The sequence below is a fragment of the Gopherus evgoodei genome, chromosome 3 (genome assembly GCF_007399415.2).
Source record: "Gopherus evgoodei ecotype Sinaloan lineage chromosome 3, rGopEvg1_v1.p, whole genome shotgun sequence".
In the NCBI taxonomy this organism is placed as follows: domain Eukaryota; kingdom Metazoa; phylum Chordata; order Testudines; family Testudinidae; genus Gopherus; species Gopherus evgoodei.
The window spans coordinates 93,704,666-93,722,269 of record NC_044324.1 but is presented as its reverse complement, the minus strand read 5'-3'; the positions used below and the strand labels follow the sequence as shown (position 1 = coordinate 93,722,269).

General features: G+C 48.5%; 1 protein-coding gene across 7 annotated transcripts in view; it reads left to right on the top strand.

Moving 5' to 3' along the window:
* Nucleotides 1-17,604, top strand: part of AK9 (adenylate kinase 9) — a 253,414-nt gene that overhangs the window by 184,784 nt on the left and 51,026 nt on the right. For all 7 annotated transcript variants that reach the window (XM_030556086.1, XM_030556085.1, XM_030556087.1 and 4 more), the window contains 2 exons: nt 6,110-6,329; nt 10,745-10,807. In XM_030556086.1, coding sequence (XP_030411946.1) covers nt 6,110-6,329; nt 10,745-10,807 — 283 coding nt within the window. The remainder of the gene's footprint in view (nt 1-6,109; nt 6,330-10,744; nt 10,808-17,604) is intronic.

Genomic DNA, 17,604 nt, shown 5'->3' with positions numbered 1-17,604 from the left:
CACTCCCCACTCTCCTCCCCTCTACTTTGGCATACTAGTATGATTCTCCATGGTAGAGAAGGAACTGAGGAGGGTGCGGGATGCATGCACTCAGGAAGATTCAAACGAGACGGGAGATACCAACTGAGTGCGTGTGTCTCGACCAGGCACTACTACCGAAAATCTCTGATCAACGGCGCCGGGATGCACCATCACCTAGAGTGGAGCACCCACAGGGACACACATCTCGAAGAACCTCAGTTACTGCAAGGTGAGTAACTTTCTCGTTTGTATCCAAAGCAACACCTGGGCTTATCTTCCTGTGGTGCGGCTTTGCCGCTGTTCGTCTCTCAGCGGGGCTGTGCGGTATCCCACCACCTCGCTCTGGTTCGCCAGCCGTTGGCTCTGCAGTCAGGGAGAATAACGCACACTCAGTTAAGGGCTCAGGCCCTTGGAGCGGGGACTGAGTCAACAGTCAAATGGCGGCCCAGGCCCTTGGTCAGGGCAGGGCAGCCAGCAAACAGTCAGAGACTCAGGCCTCTAAGCAGGGACTGAGTCTATAGTTCAAATAGTAGCCCAGGCCCTAGGTCAGGGCGGGGCGGCAAGCAACCCATCAGAGACTCAGGCCCTTAGGCAGGGACTGAGTCAGCAGTTCAATAGCAGCCCAGGCCCTAGGTCACAGCGGAGCAACAAGCAAATAGTCAGTTAGCAGGAGGTCCTAGCCTCTCCAGGACAGGAAGGGGGAGTTGGGTGACAGGGGGGACGCAGGCCCTCCTACCCCACTGCACCCGAGTCTGGGGCCCTAGCAGCGGCAGAAACTCGCTGCTGTCAGTGGGGATCCTGGCCGCAACACACTGACATAGGCTCTGGCAGTGTTGCAGCCAAACTGCGGTCGGCTGTCCCCAGGCTACTTCCACACTCCCCCTCCTAGGGTACCTGAGTCGTGGTAGCATCGCCGGCGGTCTCGAACACCATCGGTTCCTCCGGGTAAGTAGCGGACGGTAGGCTCAGCTGCTCCTTGGGGTAGCTAGCAACAGGCAGGCTCGGCTCCTCCTCGGAGTAGCTGGGGAGGGGCAGGCTTGACCAGTCCTTGGGGTAGCTGGAGAGGGGCAGGCTCGTCCAGTCCTCGGGGTAGCTGGAGAGGGGCAGGCTCGTCCAGTCCTCGGGGTAGCTGGAGCGGGGCAGGCCGCGGCCTTCTGCTGTCTCTCCCAAGGGAGCTTGGTCACAGACGTCTGGTCTCTGCAGCGGCTGGTTCTCAACTGAGCTCTGCAGGTGAACTTTTATACTTCCGGGTCTGTGCTGTGACCTCTGAGGGGCGGGTGCAGGACTCAGTGGCTCCACCCACATTGATGTCAGGGGAAGTCCGTCTCTCAGCGGGGCTGTGGGGTATCCCACAAGAAGTCCGCGTTGGCGTGGTCCTTACTGGCCCTATGGCGTACGGTAAAAGCATAGGGTTGTAGTGCCAGGTACCACCGCATTAGCCACATATTATTATTTCTCATTCGGACCAACCAGTGAAGCGCGGCATGGTCGGTGACTAGTATGAAGGGGGCTCCCAGGATGTAATAACACAGGGCATCCCAGGCCCATTTTACTGCCAAGGCCTCCTTCTCGATTACCACGTAGTGCCGTTCTCGTGGAAACAATTTCTGACTGAGATATATAACTGGGTGTTCCTCCCCATCCACCTCCTGAGACAGGACAGCACCTGATCCTACCTCCGAGGCGTCTGTTTGGAGGATGAACCTGCAGGTAAAGTCAGAGCTGTACAGGACAGGTTCACAGCAGAGATAGTCTTTGAGGGCCCAGAAGGCAGGGTCACACTCCGGGGTTCACTCCACCCATCTGGGACTGGTTTTGGTCAAGAGTCCTGTTAAGGGGCTGCGATGGAGGCAAAGTCGGGGATGAATCTCCAGTCGTAGCCCGCAAGTCCGAGGAATTGGGGGATGTGACGCTTTGTAGTGGGGCGTGGGCATGCCGCTAGGGCTTGAACCTTTCCCACAAGCAGTCTCACTTGTCCCCTTCCAATAGTGTACCCCAGGTAGGTGGTCTCCTGCCACCCGATATGGCATTTCTTCGGATTGGTGGTTAATCCTGCGGCTCGTAGGGACTTCAGGACAGCCGCTACCCACTCCAGGTGGTTCTCCCAATGGTCGCTATAAATGACGACATTGTCCAGGTACGCGGTCGCGTACCCTTGATGAGGACGAAGGAAGCGATCCATGAGCCGCTGGGACATTGTGGGGGCACCATGGAGACGGAAGGGCATCCCGGTGAACTGGCAGAGGCCCATGGCTGTGGCAAATGCGGTCTTTTCCTGTGAAGTGTGGTTGAGGGGAATCTGCTAGTACCCTTTGCTTAGATCGAGGGTTGTGAGGAAGCGGGCCCTGCCTAGACGGTCCAGCATCTCATCTACCCGAGGCATTGGATACGCGTCAAACTTCGAGATGGAATTGATATGGTGAAAATCGATGCAAAAGCGCTGGGTGCTGTCTGGTTTGGGAACTAGGACTACTAGGGTGCGCCACTCACTTTGCGATGGTTCAATAACGCCCAGCTCTAGCATCGCCTGGACTTCCTCTTCAACGACCTGCCGCATCCGATAGGTAAGGGCCTCATTAACTCTCGGATTACCACCCCTGGCTCCGTCTGATTGGTATGGTATACGAGGATCTTGTAGCTCGGCTGGGAGGTGAATGTCCCACGGAACGCCTGCAGGAGGCACCCGATCTGTTTCCGTTGCTCCTCAGTTAGTGACTGTCCAAGCTGAGGCATCGTGGCATCTACGGTCGGGGTAACCGGGGGCCCTAACTTGGGCTCTGGTGGACAGGGATTAATTAGGAGGCCTTCCCATTCTCGCCAGGGCTTCAGGAGGTTTATATGATACCGCTGGGTTTGCTTCTGGCAGTCTGGCTGGTTAATCTCATAAGTGACCAGCCCGACCTTCCGAATCACCTCATATGGCCCCTGCCACCGGACCAATAGTTTTGACTTGCTGGAGGGCAAGAGAAGCAGAACTCAGTCGCCAGGTTAGAACTCACAAACTCGGGCCCCCCGGTTATATATGTGGGCCTGGGCTTCCTGCACCGCTTTCAAATTCTCTCAAGCAAGACTTCCAGTTTGGGTGAGATGCCCTTGAAGCTGGAGGAAGTACTGCAGAAGGCCCTGAGTCAGTGAGGGGGTCTGCTCCCAGGACTCCCTCATAAGGTCCAGGAGCCCTCGCGGATGACGGCCATACAATAGCTCGAAGGGGGAGAATTTGGTGGAGGCTTGGGGTACTTCTCGGACAGCCAGGAGCAACGGTGGGATCAACTGGTCCCATCGGCGCAGGTCTTCAGGGGAGAACTTTCGCAGCATGTCTTTCAGGGTGTGGTTGACCTGCTCCACCAGGCCATCGGTTTGCGGGTGGTACACGGAGGTGCGTAGCTGCTTAGTCCCAAGGAGTTTGCACACCTGCCGCAGCAACCGGGAGGTAAAATTGGTACCCTGGTCGGTGAGGATCTCCTAGGGCAAGCCCACGTGGGCAAAGACCTTGACAAGTTCATCTGCATGGTCCTAGCGGTGATGCTCCGGAGCAGGACAGCTTCGGGGAAGCGGGTAGCGTAGTCCACAATGACAAGGATGTATAGAAACCCGGCCCAGCTTCTCAGGAGGGGTCCCACCAAATCCATCGCCACCCGCTCAAACAGTATCCCCACAGTGGGCATGGGGATTAGGGGGGACGGGGCCGTCTGTGGGGGAGCAGCTAGCTGACACTCCGGACAGGAGCTACAATAGTTCCGCACCTCCTGGTGCACCCCAGGCCAGAAAAACCGGGACAGAATTCGGGCGAGGATCTTCTCCTGACCCAAGTGTCCACCCGCCGGGACGTCATGGGCGAGCCTCATCACCGCTTGTCGGTGGCACTGAGGCACCAGCAGTTGGGTCTGGACCTCCCCCGTGTGGGAATATTGATCCACCCGGTAGAGGCGGTCGTGTCACAGCTTGAAATGGGGCCAGCCCTTGGCCCAGGCAGGATCAATTAGAGCGCTGTCTACTGCCGCCAGCTGTTCATAGGCCCAGCTCAGGGTGGGGTCCTCCCTCTGGTCCTGGCAAAAGTCTGTATTGATGTTGGGGTTGTCAGCGGGCATTAACGGGGGGTCTTCCACTGCGCCTTCCTGGCTCCTACGCCCCGCCTCTTCAGCCTCCTCTGTGGGGTCCTCACGGCAGTCTCCTTCCAATGCGGGGGTGATCTCGGGGCTTTCCTGCGCATGTGACCCCAGGACGCCCAGAAACTCTGGCCAGTCATGCCCCAAGATCACGGGGTAGGCGAGTTGCGGGGCCAGGCCTACCACCATGGTTCGCGTGACTCCATCCATGGTAAGTGGGACTCAGGCACTGGTGTAAGGTCGAATGTCACCATGAATGCATTGCACCTGGATGGTTCCCAGCCAAGGGTCTTCCAGGAAGCCTTAGCCTTTGGCGGACTAGACTCTAACCACAGCCAGAGTCAACCAGGGCCCGCGTCTGGCAGTCCCCAACAACTACGGGCATGGTGACTTTGGCCGCCTGCGGGGGTCGGGCCGGTTTTCTCCGGTGCAAACGTGCCCAAAGCTGCAGTCCATCTCAGTGCAGTCCCGTTGATAGTGCCCATGCTTCCCGCAGGAGAAACAGATCCCAATTTTGGGTCTTCTGGGCCGGGCCAAACCTCTGTGTCGTGACCTCTGAGGGGCGGGCGCAGGACCCAGTGGCTCCGCGCACGGTGTCAGGGGAGGTCCATCCCTCAGCGGGGCTGTGGGGTATCCCACCGCCTCGCTACACTTCCCTGTCTAGGATCTGCCTACAGTGCTGCAAGGTCTTATGATGCATCTGTTCAAATTGATGGAATCTAATTCCTTGCATTTTCTTTCCATAACATGTCTTTCCAACATGTCTCCCGATTGAAGTCATGTTGGCAAGAAAAGTCTCTGAAATCTCCATTTATGTGCGACATGAAATGACCTATCGAGTTCTCTTCCAGCCCTACATTTATATGATTCTATCACTTGCTCCACCATCCACAAGGACAAGTTTGTTCTCCATGCTCCAGAATCCTTCACAGTCAGTATTAAATATTTTCTCCCATTCCTCAGGAGAAAATAATTCTTCTTTCATTTTGCCGAAAACCTCAGCATCATATAGAGAAATCATGACACATGCCTAATGTAAGACGAACTGTTAAAAGATAATGTTGGAGAATCTATCAATTCAGAAAAACACTGGGTTTTCTTTCCGAGTCTGACCTTTCCTGCCATCTGCATCACTTAAGATAAGTGCTTTGTCTATATCAAGGCCCATGTATATGAAATATTACTCTTATATTCAATCTAAAAATAAGTACAGAAACACAAAATTCAGCTTTGCAAGTACTTATCGAGTGTGAAGATGTAAGGAGCATGACCAGGACCTGGAGTTCCATAGACAAGTCTGAACTGACTCCAGTATTTGCGGGGAGAGAGGTGTAGCTCATGCAGAAAGGTGTAGTCCATGTCATGGACTGTGAGAGAAGTCATTCCCTGAAAGGAAATCATCAGCTAACAAACTTCACATGACAGACTCTACCAAAACAATGATTTGTACTCCCATTTATGACTCTACAGCAGTGGCTAACAAACACTATTTTCAGAGCCACACTAGAAAAATCGAAGATGCAGGCACACAAAGCTCTTTTAGGCACAATGCTGTCTAGGCTGAAATTACTCTTAAACAAAATGGGCATTTGATTTCTGTGCCATTCAAAATACAGAGGGAAAGACAATTTTTGCTAAACAGAATAAATAACTAAAATAAAAAGTGAAAAATTGCTTCTAGTTTTCTAAGGGCTTGTCTACTCGCTAGGGAACTTTTTAGTGTGTGCCAGCAAGATTAGTTTGCAACTCAGTGCACATTTGAATTCACACCCCTCTGATGCACATTGCTGCACCATATAGATCAGCCAGAAGAGGGAACTGCAAGAAATTGAGAGGGAATAATGATGACTTTTTAAAATTACTATTAAAAAATCCTTTTAATGAAATGTGTTTTTTTTCTTTTTGCCATTCGCTCACTGAATTTTCTGTGTCGTAAAAGATTTCTGTAGAAGTACATCATCTTTATCCTTGTTTCCAATCAGATCCACAGGATTTATACTGGATGGTTTCCCTCGTACATTTGAGGAGGCCCAGTACTTATCAGAGCGAGGACTCTGTCCTGATGTTGCAGTTTTTATCCAAGTAGAAGAAAGTGACATTTGTGATCGTCTTCTTCCTCCACGTTTGAAAAAATGGAGGGATAGACAAAATAAAAAAATGGAAAATAAGAAGAAGCTGAAAGACATGAAAGAAAAAATAAAGGTAGGTTTTATTCTTTCAGTAACAAACACATTTTAGATTAGTGTTATAGGAAGGCTGACGCCCTTGGAATGAAGGAGGCCTCAATCGCCTGTGCCACCTCAGATGGTCAGTTAATACAGCGGGGCAGCACCTGGCACTATAAAGGATGATGGAGAATCATAGAGGTCCTTGAAGAAAGGCTGAACATCAGAGGGGTTTGCTGGCTGACTTCCCCAAATTGGAGAGCCAGAGCTGAGGAGTGGAGAGGGCTGAAGGCAGGGGAGCAGTGAAGGAATTTACCTCCATGCTGGAGAACTGGAGCCAGAGGGCTGGGGGAGAGAAGGGGATACTCCCCAGGTAAGGAATAAGTCCCAGAAGAGAGTTGGCAGTGGTTGGGGCTCCACTGCGAAGAACAGGGATATACTACAGCGGGAAGGGATTGAGTGGCTGTCCTGGCAGAAGGATGTGAGGGGACTGAAGAAGAACCCAGGTGTGGTGGAAAACCCCAGAGTGTGGTATGTCCTATGTTGACAGACTATCTGTCATGATATTTTAACAACTATGCACTGGAAGTGGCAGACAGACTTTGGTTTTGGACTTTTAGTATGGATTATTCGCGGTATGTTATTTTAATAAACTGGCCACTAGGAGGCAAGAGAACCCGTTGTGGGGTTCTCAGGGATCTGAGAGGGGAAAAGGGATGTTAACCCCTGTTAGGGTGCCCACCCACAACAGGACATTTGAGGATGAAGGTTAATCATTCATAGTTAGATTATACCATTTAAGCAGATCTCTGCATTGGGGGATGAAGCAGAACTTCATAGTGCTACGGCGAGCACCAGGAGGCAAGTAGAACAATTCTGAAATGGTCAGCTTATACCATCCCCCTCTCAGGCCTTAGCACAGGGGTCTATCCAGAGGAAAGGGACATGGCTGGGGTTTTCCTTTGCCCTGGAGATCCTCATCTGCTTGAAGTAAAAGTTCTGCTCCAGCAGTTGTCAAAAGTTAGAGCTCTGCTCTAAAAATCTCATCTTTGAGGTTTAGAGATGCAGTATTGTCAACCTCGAGAGGTCAAAAATCAGGAGGTTGGCCCCCCAAATCATGAGATTTTAAAAAACATCAAATCATGTTATTCTGTTCTGTCTTTTGACTTTTTTATTCTCATCTGCCAATGAGTGTGAGTGAAAATGTCATTGTCAGTGTGATAATTTCAGCTTGAATGCATACAAAAATGCATGCCTTTCCCATGTGTCACAGATGGAGACTTCGCTTTGGCTCTAATCACCAGAAATAAAGAGAATGGCTATCCATGCCCTATTACTGTTCAGACTCCTTCCCTTCTTAGATTATAAACTTTGATAAAAGAAGGGCTGAATGTTAAACAGTTTGAGAACCTGGACCTATTTAGTGCATCATGATTCACACTAGCACATAGAACTTACATTACTTTTCAGGGTTGATAAATTATAGATGTATATAGACCTTAAGTTGACAAGGAACCATTGTGATCATCTAGTCTGACCTCCTGCACATTGCTGGCCTGTAATAGACCCATAATCTCTGGCTGAGATACTGAAGTCCTCAAATCATGATGTAAAGACTTTGAGTTACAGAGAATCCACCATTTACACTTGGGAGGCTGTTCCAGAACTTCACTACTTTGATGGTTAGAAACCTTGTCCAATTTCAAGCCTAAACTTGTTGATGGCCAGCATATATCCATTTATTCTTGTGCTAACATTGGCCCTTAAACTTCTCCCTCCCTGATATTTATTCTTCTGATGTATTTTTAAAGAACAATCATATTTCCCCCCACAGCCTTCATTTGGTTAGGCCAAACAACCCAGCCTCCTTAAGTCTTCTTTCATAAGATAGGTTCTCCATTCCTCTGATCATCCTAGTAGCCCTTCTCTGCACCTGTTCCAATTTGCATTCATCTTTTTTAAACATGGGAAACCAGAAGTGCACACAATATTCCAAATGAGGTCTCACCAGTGCCTTGTATAGTTGTAAAAGCAGCAGAGTCCTGTGGCACCTTATAGACTAACAGACATATTGGAGCATGAGCTTACGTGAGTGAATACCCACTTTGTCGGATTCATGCTCCAATACGTCTGTTAGTCTATAAGGTACCACAGGACTCTGCTGCTTTTACAGATCCAGACTAACACAGCTACCCCTCTGATACTTGTATCGTTGTAAAAACACTTCCTTATCTCTGCTGGAAATACCTTGCCTGATGCATCCTACAATTGCATTAGCCTTTTTCATGGCTCTCTCACACTGGTAGCTCATAGTCACTCTGTGATCCATCAATACACCCAGGTGTTTCATCTCTTCTGTCTCTTCCAACTGATATGTGCCCAGCTGCTGGCAAAATTCTTCTTATTACTCCCTAAGTGTGTGACCTTGCACTTTGCACCATAAAATTTCATGACATTTCTAATACTAGATGTAACGGGGCTTGGCTCCTCTACCACCTTCTTCCCTGCAGAAACTGCATGGACTCCAATAGTTGTGCATTCACTATACCCTTTTATTTTAAGTTCCCTCCACCATTTCCACCACAAACCTATGCAACAGTCTGTTTACAGCACCACCTGCGCTTTTTGGTCCTCCCCTCAGAACCTGAGGGGAACAGAGGTCTCCCTTCCCTGAGGCATCCATGTAACTGGGCTAACCCAGCCCTAGTCCCCTCTCCTGCCCTTGGCATTCTCTTCCTGCTTCTTTATCAGCATTGGGTTGATAGGCTAATTGGTTCCTTATCCTATCCATCCATCCATCCAGTGAGGAGGGCGAGGAGAAAGCAGCATAACTGAAATACTGAATAGAGAGAAGCAGAATCTAGAGGGTAGCGAAGGAGGAGACTGGAACTAAGAGCCACTGGGGGGAACTGGAACATGGAGAGACAGGGTTGGAGGAAGGGCGTACAGAGATGAGGAGCCTAGGGATATCCAAGAAGGGAAACTATGATGAGGATGGCCTGGAGAGGGCAGGCCCATCAAGGACTCAGGATTCAGGAGATGGGCAGAGAAAGAAAGATCTGAAACCACTAGAGCACACTCACCTCAGAACCTACAATAGAACCTGGAATTCCTTAGTTCTCTGTTGTCAGCAAATAAGCTTTGAATCCTGCTGATAAAATGTGTGCCTCATCCTCATTAGTTACTCTTGTTAGTTCAAGTGGCACATGTCTGTGTTGTGGATCAAAAGATTCTAACCTTGTTAATGAACTATGTGGGAGTCATTATGGTTCCGCAAGATGGAATTTTTTTTAGGGTTTTTTTTTTAAATGTAGGAAATTAAATACACAGAACTTCATTAAAAGAATTATAATGTTGCAAAGTCAAGCACTTAAAAGTTAGGAATTAAGATTGACCATTTTTAATTGCATGATCACGTACTATTTTTCTCCATTCAGTGCACAGACTGGATGGTGTTCAGAGAATTAATCAGGGTTAAATAGTTAATGAGGCTGTTGTCCGTATAACACTTGCTTCACTTGTTGCAGAAGTTAGAAGGTGCTTAGCAAGTGAGGCAGGAGAGTGCAGGAAGAGGAAATATGGTCTTGTAGATTAGGCAGTGGAATACTACCCTTCAGCTTCCTCCTCCTTCTTAATGCTGCCTGGATCTAGCTGGGGGGCATTGAGAGAAACAAAAAAAATAGTGTCTCTACTCTCCTTTTAGATGTCCAGCACCACAATGGCATACAACAGGTGGTAGTCACAATAGCAGGTTAGCTCCCTGCCGCCCTGGATGGCATGCCCATCAGACAGAATCTTTGGAGAATGTAGCAGCCAAAACCTTAAAAGTTGCTAGTGAGCATGTATAGACTGAGCAATAAAAGGCAAATCAGACACTTAGCTGACCCCTTTCAGGTTCTTACTTCAAAGCATGGAAGCACTAGAGCATCTCAACATGAAGGTTGTAAGAACTTTTTCAGCGTGGGTGGAACATCTTTTTTCCCTAATCTCATTCTCATTCTGCATTACCAATATCTGCCTCATTCTGCATTTTTTATAGCTGACCCATTTTTTTTAACACTTTCCCAAAAAATGCAGAATGAGGAAGAGATCCAACATGGCAAATTGCAGCCTGAATTGTTACACTTCTTCAAAATTATAAGCAACTGAAAACAGGGTCTTAAAATGGGAAATGTTGAGCAAATTTAACTTTACGTGATTCTACTAGCTCCATTCTTAATACAGAGGAATAAATCTTGAGGTTCATACACATTTTTAGACATGTTGATTCAATGAGAGTTTTGGACTGAATAAGGATAACCTATGGAATTCAGGGTTTGGTCCCAAAATAATAAGATTTTGGTTCTTATTAGTATGTCACAAAAGGTGAGATCCACTTTAAGATCCTTGAATGAGAGGCATTACAGAATTTCAAAGTATTGTTATTTTATTGAGTCTTTTTTTCACTAATAGGAAGAGAAGATTGCCAAAAGAAGGTCAGAACTTTTAGCAGAGCAAGCTAAAAAGAAAGAGGAGGTAAGGATAATATAATTGAAAGAAATTTAAAAATTGAAATATATTTGATTTGGTCTGTGTTAGGAATATCTAAAATGTCTATGATTATAATATCTAAGTGTTATTTAGAGTAACATGCAGTAGCAGTACTAAAACTGAAGTTGTCAGAAACCTCTTTTTTCCATTATAATTTAATCAGCTATTTAAGGCATTTTACTATTGATTGGGAACAAAGCTACATATTGGAGACTGTCCACAGAATATTTATAACTGTGTTTTAAATTACTTGTAAACATGAACTCCTGTTCAGCAAGGTAGTTAAGCACATGCCTATCTTTGAGCACATGATAGTCCCGCTACATTCAGGTGAGGCACATTTTAAGCATCTTGTTGAATTGAGGCCATGGTTACTCTGAAACATGAAGTTATCATACTCAACACAGTTACAAAATGTACTAGAGCTATATTCAAACTCTTTGCCTCCTCCTGGGTATTCTCAGGAATGGTGTCAGCTAACAAGCTTGTTTGTAATGTGGCAAATTGCCGGTACTGTTATGCTGGGTCTCGCGCTCTCTCTTCTCTGGGGAAGGTTCAGGGCGCCATTGTTTGCCTCTGAATCGGTATTTTAAATTACCCCACTATTGTCCTTGAGGAGGGGAGTGGAGAGGGGGGGACCTGGGCCTGCCCTCTTCTCCAGGTCCCAACCCAGGGGCCCTGAGGTTTGTGGTGAACCACTTGAACTAGCGGTTCCTTCCCCTGGGCTGCTTCCCTCTCCTGCCCTTCAGCTTGTGAAGGGGCTTCTTGCCCTCCTTCTGCATAAGCCAGGTGCCCCTTACCTAGGGTTTTTTGGATTTCTCAGCCCACCGCAGCACTCCTCCAAACTTTCCTTTTGGTCTCTCTTCAAAACTGTTTTCTGCTCCAACCTAACCTTCCTGCTCCAATTCCCACACTGTCTGACTGAAGCAGGGGTTTTTTATCACATGACTGACTGCTGGTGCTCTAATTGGCTTCAGGTGCTCTAGTTAATCTATAGCAAACCTTCCTCCCCTTGCAGGGAATAAGGGTCCCTGTTGGTACTCTCCTGCTGCCCTCTGGCCATGCTGTATCACATATCCCCCACCCCCGCTCAACACCAAGCGGTTGGGCTTCTTGGGACGAGAGGCAGTGCCATCGCAATAGACCATCAGCTTTGCCATGTTGGCTTCCAGCTCTATGCTGGATCCGAAAATGGAAAGGCTGCAGAGAGAGGAACCACCTCGTCACTCTGGCGTTCCTCTCCTTGTTCCTGTGCATCCACTGGAGCGGGGCGTGGTCTGTTACGAGGGTAAACCGCCGCCCCAGGAGATAGTAGTGGAGAGTCTCCATAGACCATTTTATCGCCAGACATTCCTTTTTGACAGCAGTGTACTTTTGTTCCCTGGGGAGGAGCTTCTGGCTGAGGTACAAGATGGGGTGCTCCTCCTCCCCTACCATCTGGGAAAGGACGGCACCAAGCCCCACCTCCGAGGCGTCCATTTGTAGGATGAATTCCTTCTCGAAGTCTGGGGCTATGAGTACTGGATGGTAGCATAGGGCTGTCCGTAAATGTGAAAATGCTTCTTCTGTCGCATCAGTCCACTTTACTATCTCGGGGCCCTGAGCTTTTATCAGATCCGTCAATGGCCCTGCTCTTGTGGTGAAATGAGGGATGAATCTCCGATAGTATCCTACTATCCCTAAAAATGCTCTGACCTGCTTTTTGCTGATTGGTCGAGGCCAACCTTGTATTGCCTCCACTTTGTTCCATTGGGGTTTTACCAAACCTCTCCCTACTACATGCCCAAGGTATCTGGCCTCAGCTAGTCCTATCACGCACTTGAGAGGGTTAGCAGTGAGACTGGCCTTTCGCAGGGTGTCCAGCACTGCTTCTACTTTTTCTAGGTGCGTTTCCCAGTCAGGGCTATGTATGACTATGTCGTCTAGATAGGCGGCGGCATACTTGGCATGGGTCGTAGTAACTTATCCATAAATCTTTGGAATGTTGCAGGGGCCCCATGGAATCCGAAAGGGAGGACAGTGTCTTGAAACAGGCCATCGGGTGTAGAGAAGGCAGTCTTTTCCTTGGCATCCTTGGCCAGGGGAAATTTGCCAATATCCTTTGGTCAGATCCAGAGTGGTTAGGTATCGGGCCTTGCCTAACTGATCAACTAGCTCGTCAATGCGTGGTATCGGGTAGGCATCGAAGTGGGATACTTCATTCAATTTCTGGAAGTCGTTACAAAACCTCAGGGTGCCATCCGGCTTGGGGACTAGGACGATCGGACTGGACCACTGGCTGTGGGATTCTTCAGTGACCCCGAGTTCCAGCATCTTCTTCACTTCCATCCTAATTTCTTCCCTTTTAGCTTCCTGTATTTGGTATGGTCTTATTGTCACCCTTACTCCGGGGCTGGTGACAATATGATGTTGGACTAGTGTCGTTTGGCCCGGTTGTGTACAGAATACGTCCTGGTTCCGGTGAATCATTTCAATGACCTCTGTTTGTTGTTCTGGGATTAATTCAGGAGATATCTTTACCTGTCCCTGTGGGTCGTCTGTCTGAGGTAGAGCTCCTTGAATGACCAGACACGTCTCTCAGTCATGCCAGGGCTTCAGTAAGTTGACGTGGTAAGATTTGCTCTGGCTTTCGGCAGTCTGGTTGTCTAACCTTATAGTTCACTTCCCCAATGGCTTCCACTATCACATATGGTCCGTGCCAGCTAGCTAGAAGTTTGCTTTCTGCTGTCGGTACTAACACCATCACCCGTTCCCAAGGCTGAAATCTCCGTACTTTTGCCTGACAGATGTAATATGTCCACTGGGCCTCTTGTGCTTTTTCCAAATGTTCCCGTACTGTCGGGGTTACTCGAGTTATTTGCTCTCTCATCTGTGTCATGTGCTCAATGACATTCTTTCCTGGGTTGGGTTGTTCCTCCCAATCTTCCTTGGCAATATCTAATATCCCGCATGGGTGGCGTCCATATAATAGTTCAAAGGGAGAAAAACCCGTGGACGCCTGGGAGACTTCCCGTATAGCGAACATTAGATATGGTAGAAGAGTATCCCAGTCTTTTCCATCCTGTGCTACCACCTTCTGGATCATACTTTTAAGGGTACGATTAAATTGCTCAACCAGTCCATCTGTTTGTGGATGGTAGACTGAGGTCCGTATGGCCTGGATGCAGAGCAGGGCACATAAGTCTTTCATTAGTTTTGACATGAACGGGGTTCCTTGGTCTGTCAGGATCTCCTTAGGGATGCTCACCCTGGCGAAAACCTGTAGTAGTTCTTTTGCTATTGCCTTGGATGTGGGGTTTCTTAAAGGAATGGCCTCTGGATACCACGTGGCATAGTCAAGGATGACTAGTACGTTTCAGTGGCCCCATGCCAATTTTTCTAATGGGCCAACTATGTCCATGGCTATCCTCTCGAAAAGGACGTCAATAATAGGCAAAGGTACTAATGGGGCCCACAAGTGAGGTCGGGGGCTATGCAACTGGCATTCAGGGCAGGAGGCACAATAACGCTGGACTTCTGCGCGTATCCCTGGCCAATAAAACCTTCTTAGGATTCTATCCAGTGTCTTGTCTACCCCTAGATGTCCCCCAAATAGATGACTGAGAGCTAACTCTAGTACTGCCCTTATGTGTTTCTGTGGAACTAAGAGTTGCTCTACTTCTTCCCCTCGTATTTGCTCTATCCTGTACAAAAGATCACGTATGAGCACATAATATGGCCTTGGGCCTTTGATCTTTCCTTCCACAGGCACACCATTTACTTCCACTACCTCCTCCCTCACGTTCGCATATAATGGATCTTCGGCCTGGTCCTGCCCAAAAGTCTCACGTGCAGTACCGAACTGACCTAATTCTAGGGGGCCTATATCTACTCTTCCCCTTGGGGTGCTCCCACTTGGGCTAGGAACCGCCTCTGAGTCTTCCTTGGCCTGAATTATCTCCTGAGCGGGTTTACCTACCCACAAGGGAAGTTTTTTGATTCTCTGCTAGAATCCTGGTCCCTAATCTTTTATCTGCCCTTCGTTCTCGCCTAGACTTTCGGGGTTTTCCAAGGGATGAGAATAACTCTGGAGCAAATTCAGCAAACATTGGGGTGAAGCTAGTTGTCTCCGTCTCAGCCTGGGGGTTGCTACCCTCCCCTGGCTCTATTGGGGAAGTAAGCTCTCAAACCCGGGGAAGTCTCTACCAATTAAAACAGGGTAGGGAAGCTTGGGGACCACCTCTGCAGAAACCCTGGTAGTATTCCCCTGGATCTCAATCTGTACCGGAATTGTAGGGTAAAAATTCACGGTGCCATGTATGCACGTTACCCCTGTGTTTTTGGCCCAGGTTAGTTGGTCTGTTCCCACCAACTTCCCCGAGACCAGCGTGACAGCACTCCCAGAATCTATTAATGCTATGATCTTTATACCATTCATTTTTACTGGTCTCATATATCCATGTGAGGTCATTGTGACCCCTGCCAGGCCGATTAGGCCACATTGCTCCCTGTAATCCCCCAGATTACACTGCATAGGTTCTTCCTTGTTGGGGCATTGGGCTGCTATATGCCCCAATTCCCCACACTCATAACACTGCCCCCTTATTCCGATTGTCACCCTCTGCCTGGGGCTATTTGGCTGGCCTCCCACCTCTCTTCCCAACCCCCCAGGTCCCTTCCTGGCCTCGAGCCATTCCTCAGTGTCTTTCCTCCTGGTTACAGTTCTCCTATAGTTCTCGACAGCCCGAGGCCTTGGGTTTGGGGTTGGCTTCCTGGATTGCCGTGTCTCCCTGCCTGGGGTCTGGAACAGTTTGCGGGCTGCCAGCTGTCTTTCCACGAGGGAGACCAACTCATCATAGGTAGAGGGATCATTCTGGCCAACCCAAGACCTGAGACCTGGTGGTAGCCCCCTCATATACCGGTCCAATACCAGTACCTCCATCATCTTCTCAGAGCTAAGGGCCTCAGGGCGCAGCCATTTCCTGGTCAGGTGGATCAGGTCAAACAATTGTGATCGGGGTGTCTTGTCCTCTGTATACCGCCACTCATGGAACCTCTGGGCTCGCAATGCCGACGTTACTCTGAACCTGGCCAGGATCTCTGCCTTCAGCTGGGAATAATCTGCTGTAGCCTCTGCAGCCATATCGTAGACCTTCTGGGCTTCCCCACACAGGAATGGGGCAAGGATACCAGACCATTGATCTCAGGGCCAGGCCTCCCGCAGGGCTGCTCTTTCAAAAGCCAGGAGGTATGCCTCCACATCATCCTCCCGTGTCATTTTCTGTAAGCAATGGCTAGCCCGTACGGTCCGAGTCCCTTCACAGTTGCAATTCTGCTCCATAAGGGCCTTCATCTGGTTCACCAGATCTTTCAGCAGGGCTCGGTCCTGAGCAGCCTGACTCATCAACAGATGATTGGTCTCCTGCTGCATTCTAGTCGCCTCCTGTTGGGCGGTTGCTTGGACCCGGGTACCTCCTGCTGGGCCGCGGTGGCTTGTATAAGGGCCTTGACCACGTCATCCATCTTAAGGATGGGAGGGTTTTGCCTAACCCTGGTCTAAGTCCCCAGTGCGCAGATCTCACTCCTAACACCATGTGTGGCAAATTGCTGGTACTGTTATGCTGGGTCTCACACTTTCTCTTCTCTGGGGAAGGTTCAGGGCGCCATTGCTTGCCTCTGAATCAGTATTTTAATTACCCCACTATTGTCCTTGAGGAGGGGAGTGGAGAGGGGGGGACCTGGGCCTGCCCTTTTCTCCAGGTCCCAACCCAGGGGCCCTGAGGTTTGTGGTGAACCACTTGAACTAGCAGTTCCTTCCCCTGGGCTGCTTCCCTCTCCTGCCCTTCAGCTTGTGAAGGGGCTTCTTGCCCTCCTTCTGCATAAGCCAGGTGCCCCTTACCTAGGGTTTTTTGGATTTCTCAGCCCACCGCAGCACTCCTCCAAACTTTCCTTCTGGTCTCTCTTCAAAACTGTTCTCTGCTCCAACCAAACCTTCCTGCTCCAACTCCCACACTGTCTAACTGAAGCAGGGGTTTTTTATCACATGACTGACTGCTGGTGCTCTAACTGTCTTCAGGTACTCTAATTGGCTTCAGGTGCTCTAGTTAATCTATAGCAAACCTTCCTCCCCTTGCAGGGAATAAGGCTCCCTGCTGGCACTCTCCTGCTGCCCTCTGGCCATGCTGTATCACAGTAACAAAACCCTGTCAAACTACAATACCAAAGCATGCTAGCTACAGTGCATTAGAAAACAGTAATTAAAACACATTTCTGTTATGTCAGCAGAACTGCATTCTACAACTGCATTCAAGCTGTGATAGGGTGCTTTTCTGTGTTTTCTTTCCAAATATTAATCTAAAAGTTACTTACTTAGATTTTTTAATTGAGACTTCCATTTTCAAAAAAATAAATTGGAGTTTTAGTTGTTCAGTACATGTCATTGTTTATAAAGCTCATTATTAAAGGCATTTATGATATTCTTCAGAAGTTTTTTTTTTCAACTTTCCCAGCTGTGCTCCCAGAATTCAATGAACTTTTTCCCACTACCAAAATAACTAGTTACAATGATAAACAATGATAAGTGGCAAGGAGATGTGGAAGGGTGTAAAATACTTAGGTTTTTAGTTTTTAATAAATATTTTCTGATAAGTCTGCACTTCGATTTCAGCAGCTTTTATATATAAATACTGTATCTGGTTAAACCAGAAGCTTTTTTTCAAGCTCAATTACTGTAATTGGTTAACATTTATGAATAATAATTTAAATTTGATTAAAAAATTCGCAACAACATCATAACAAAACAT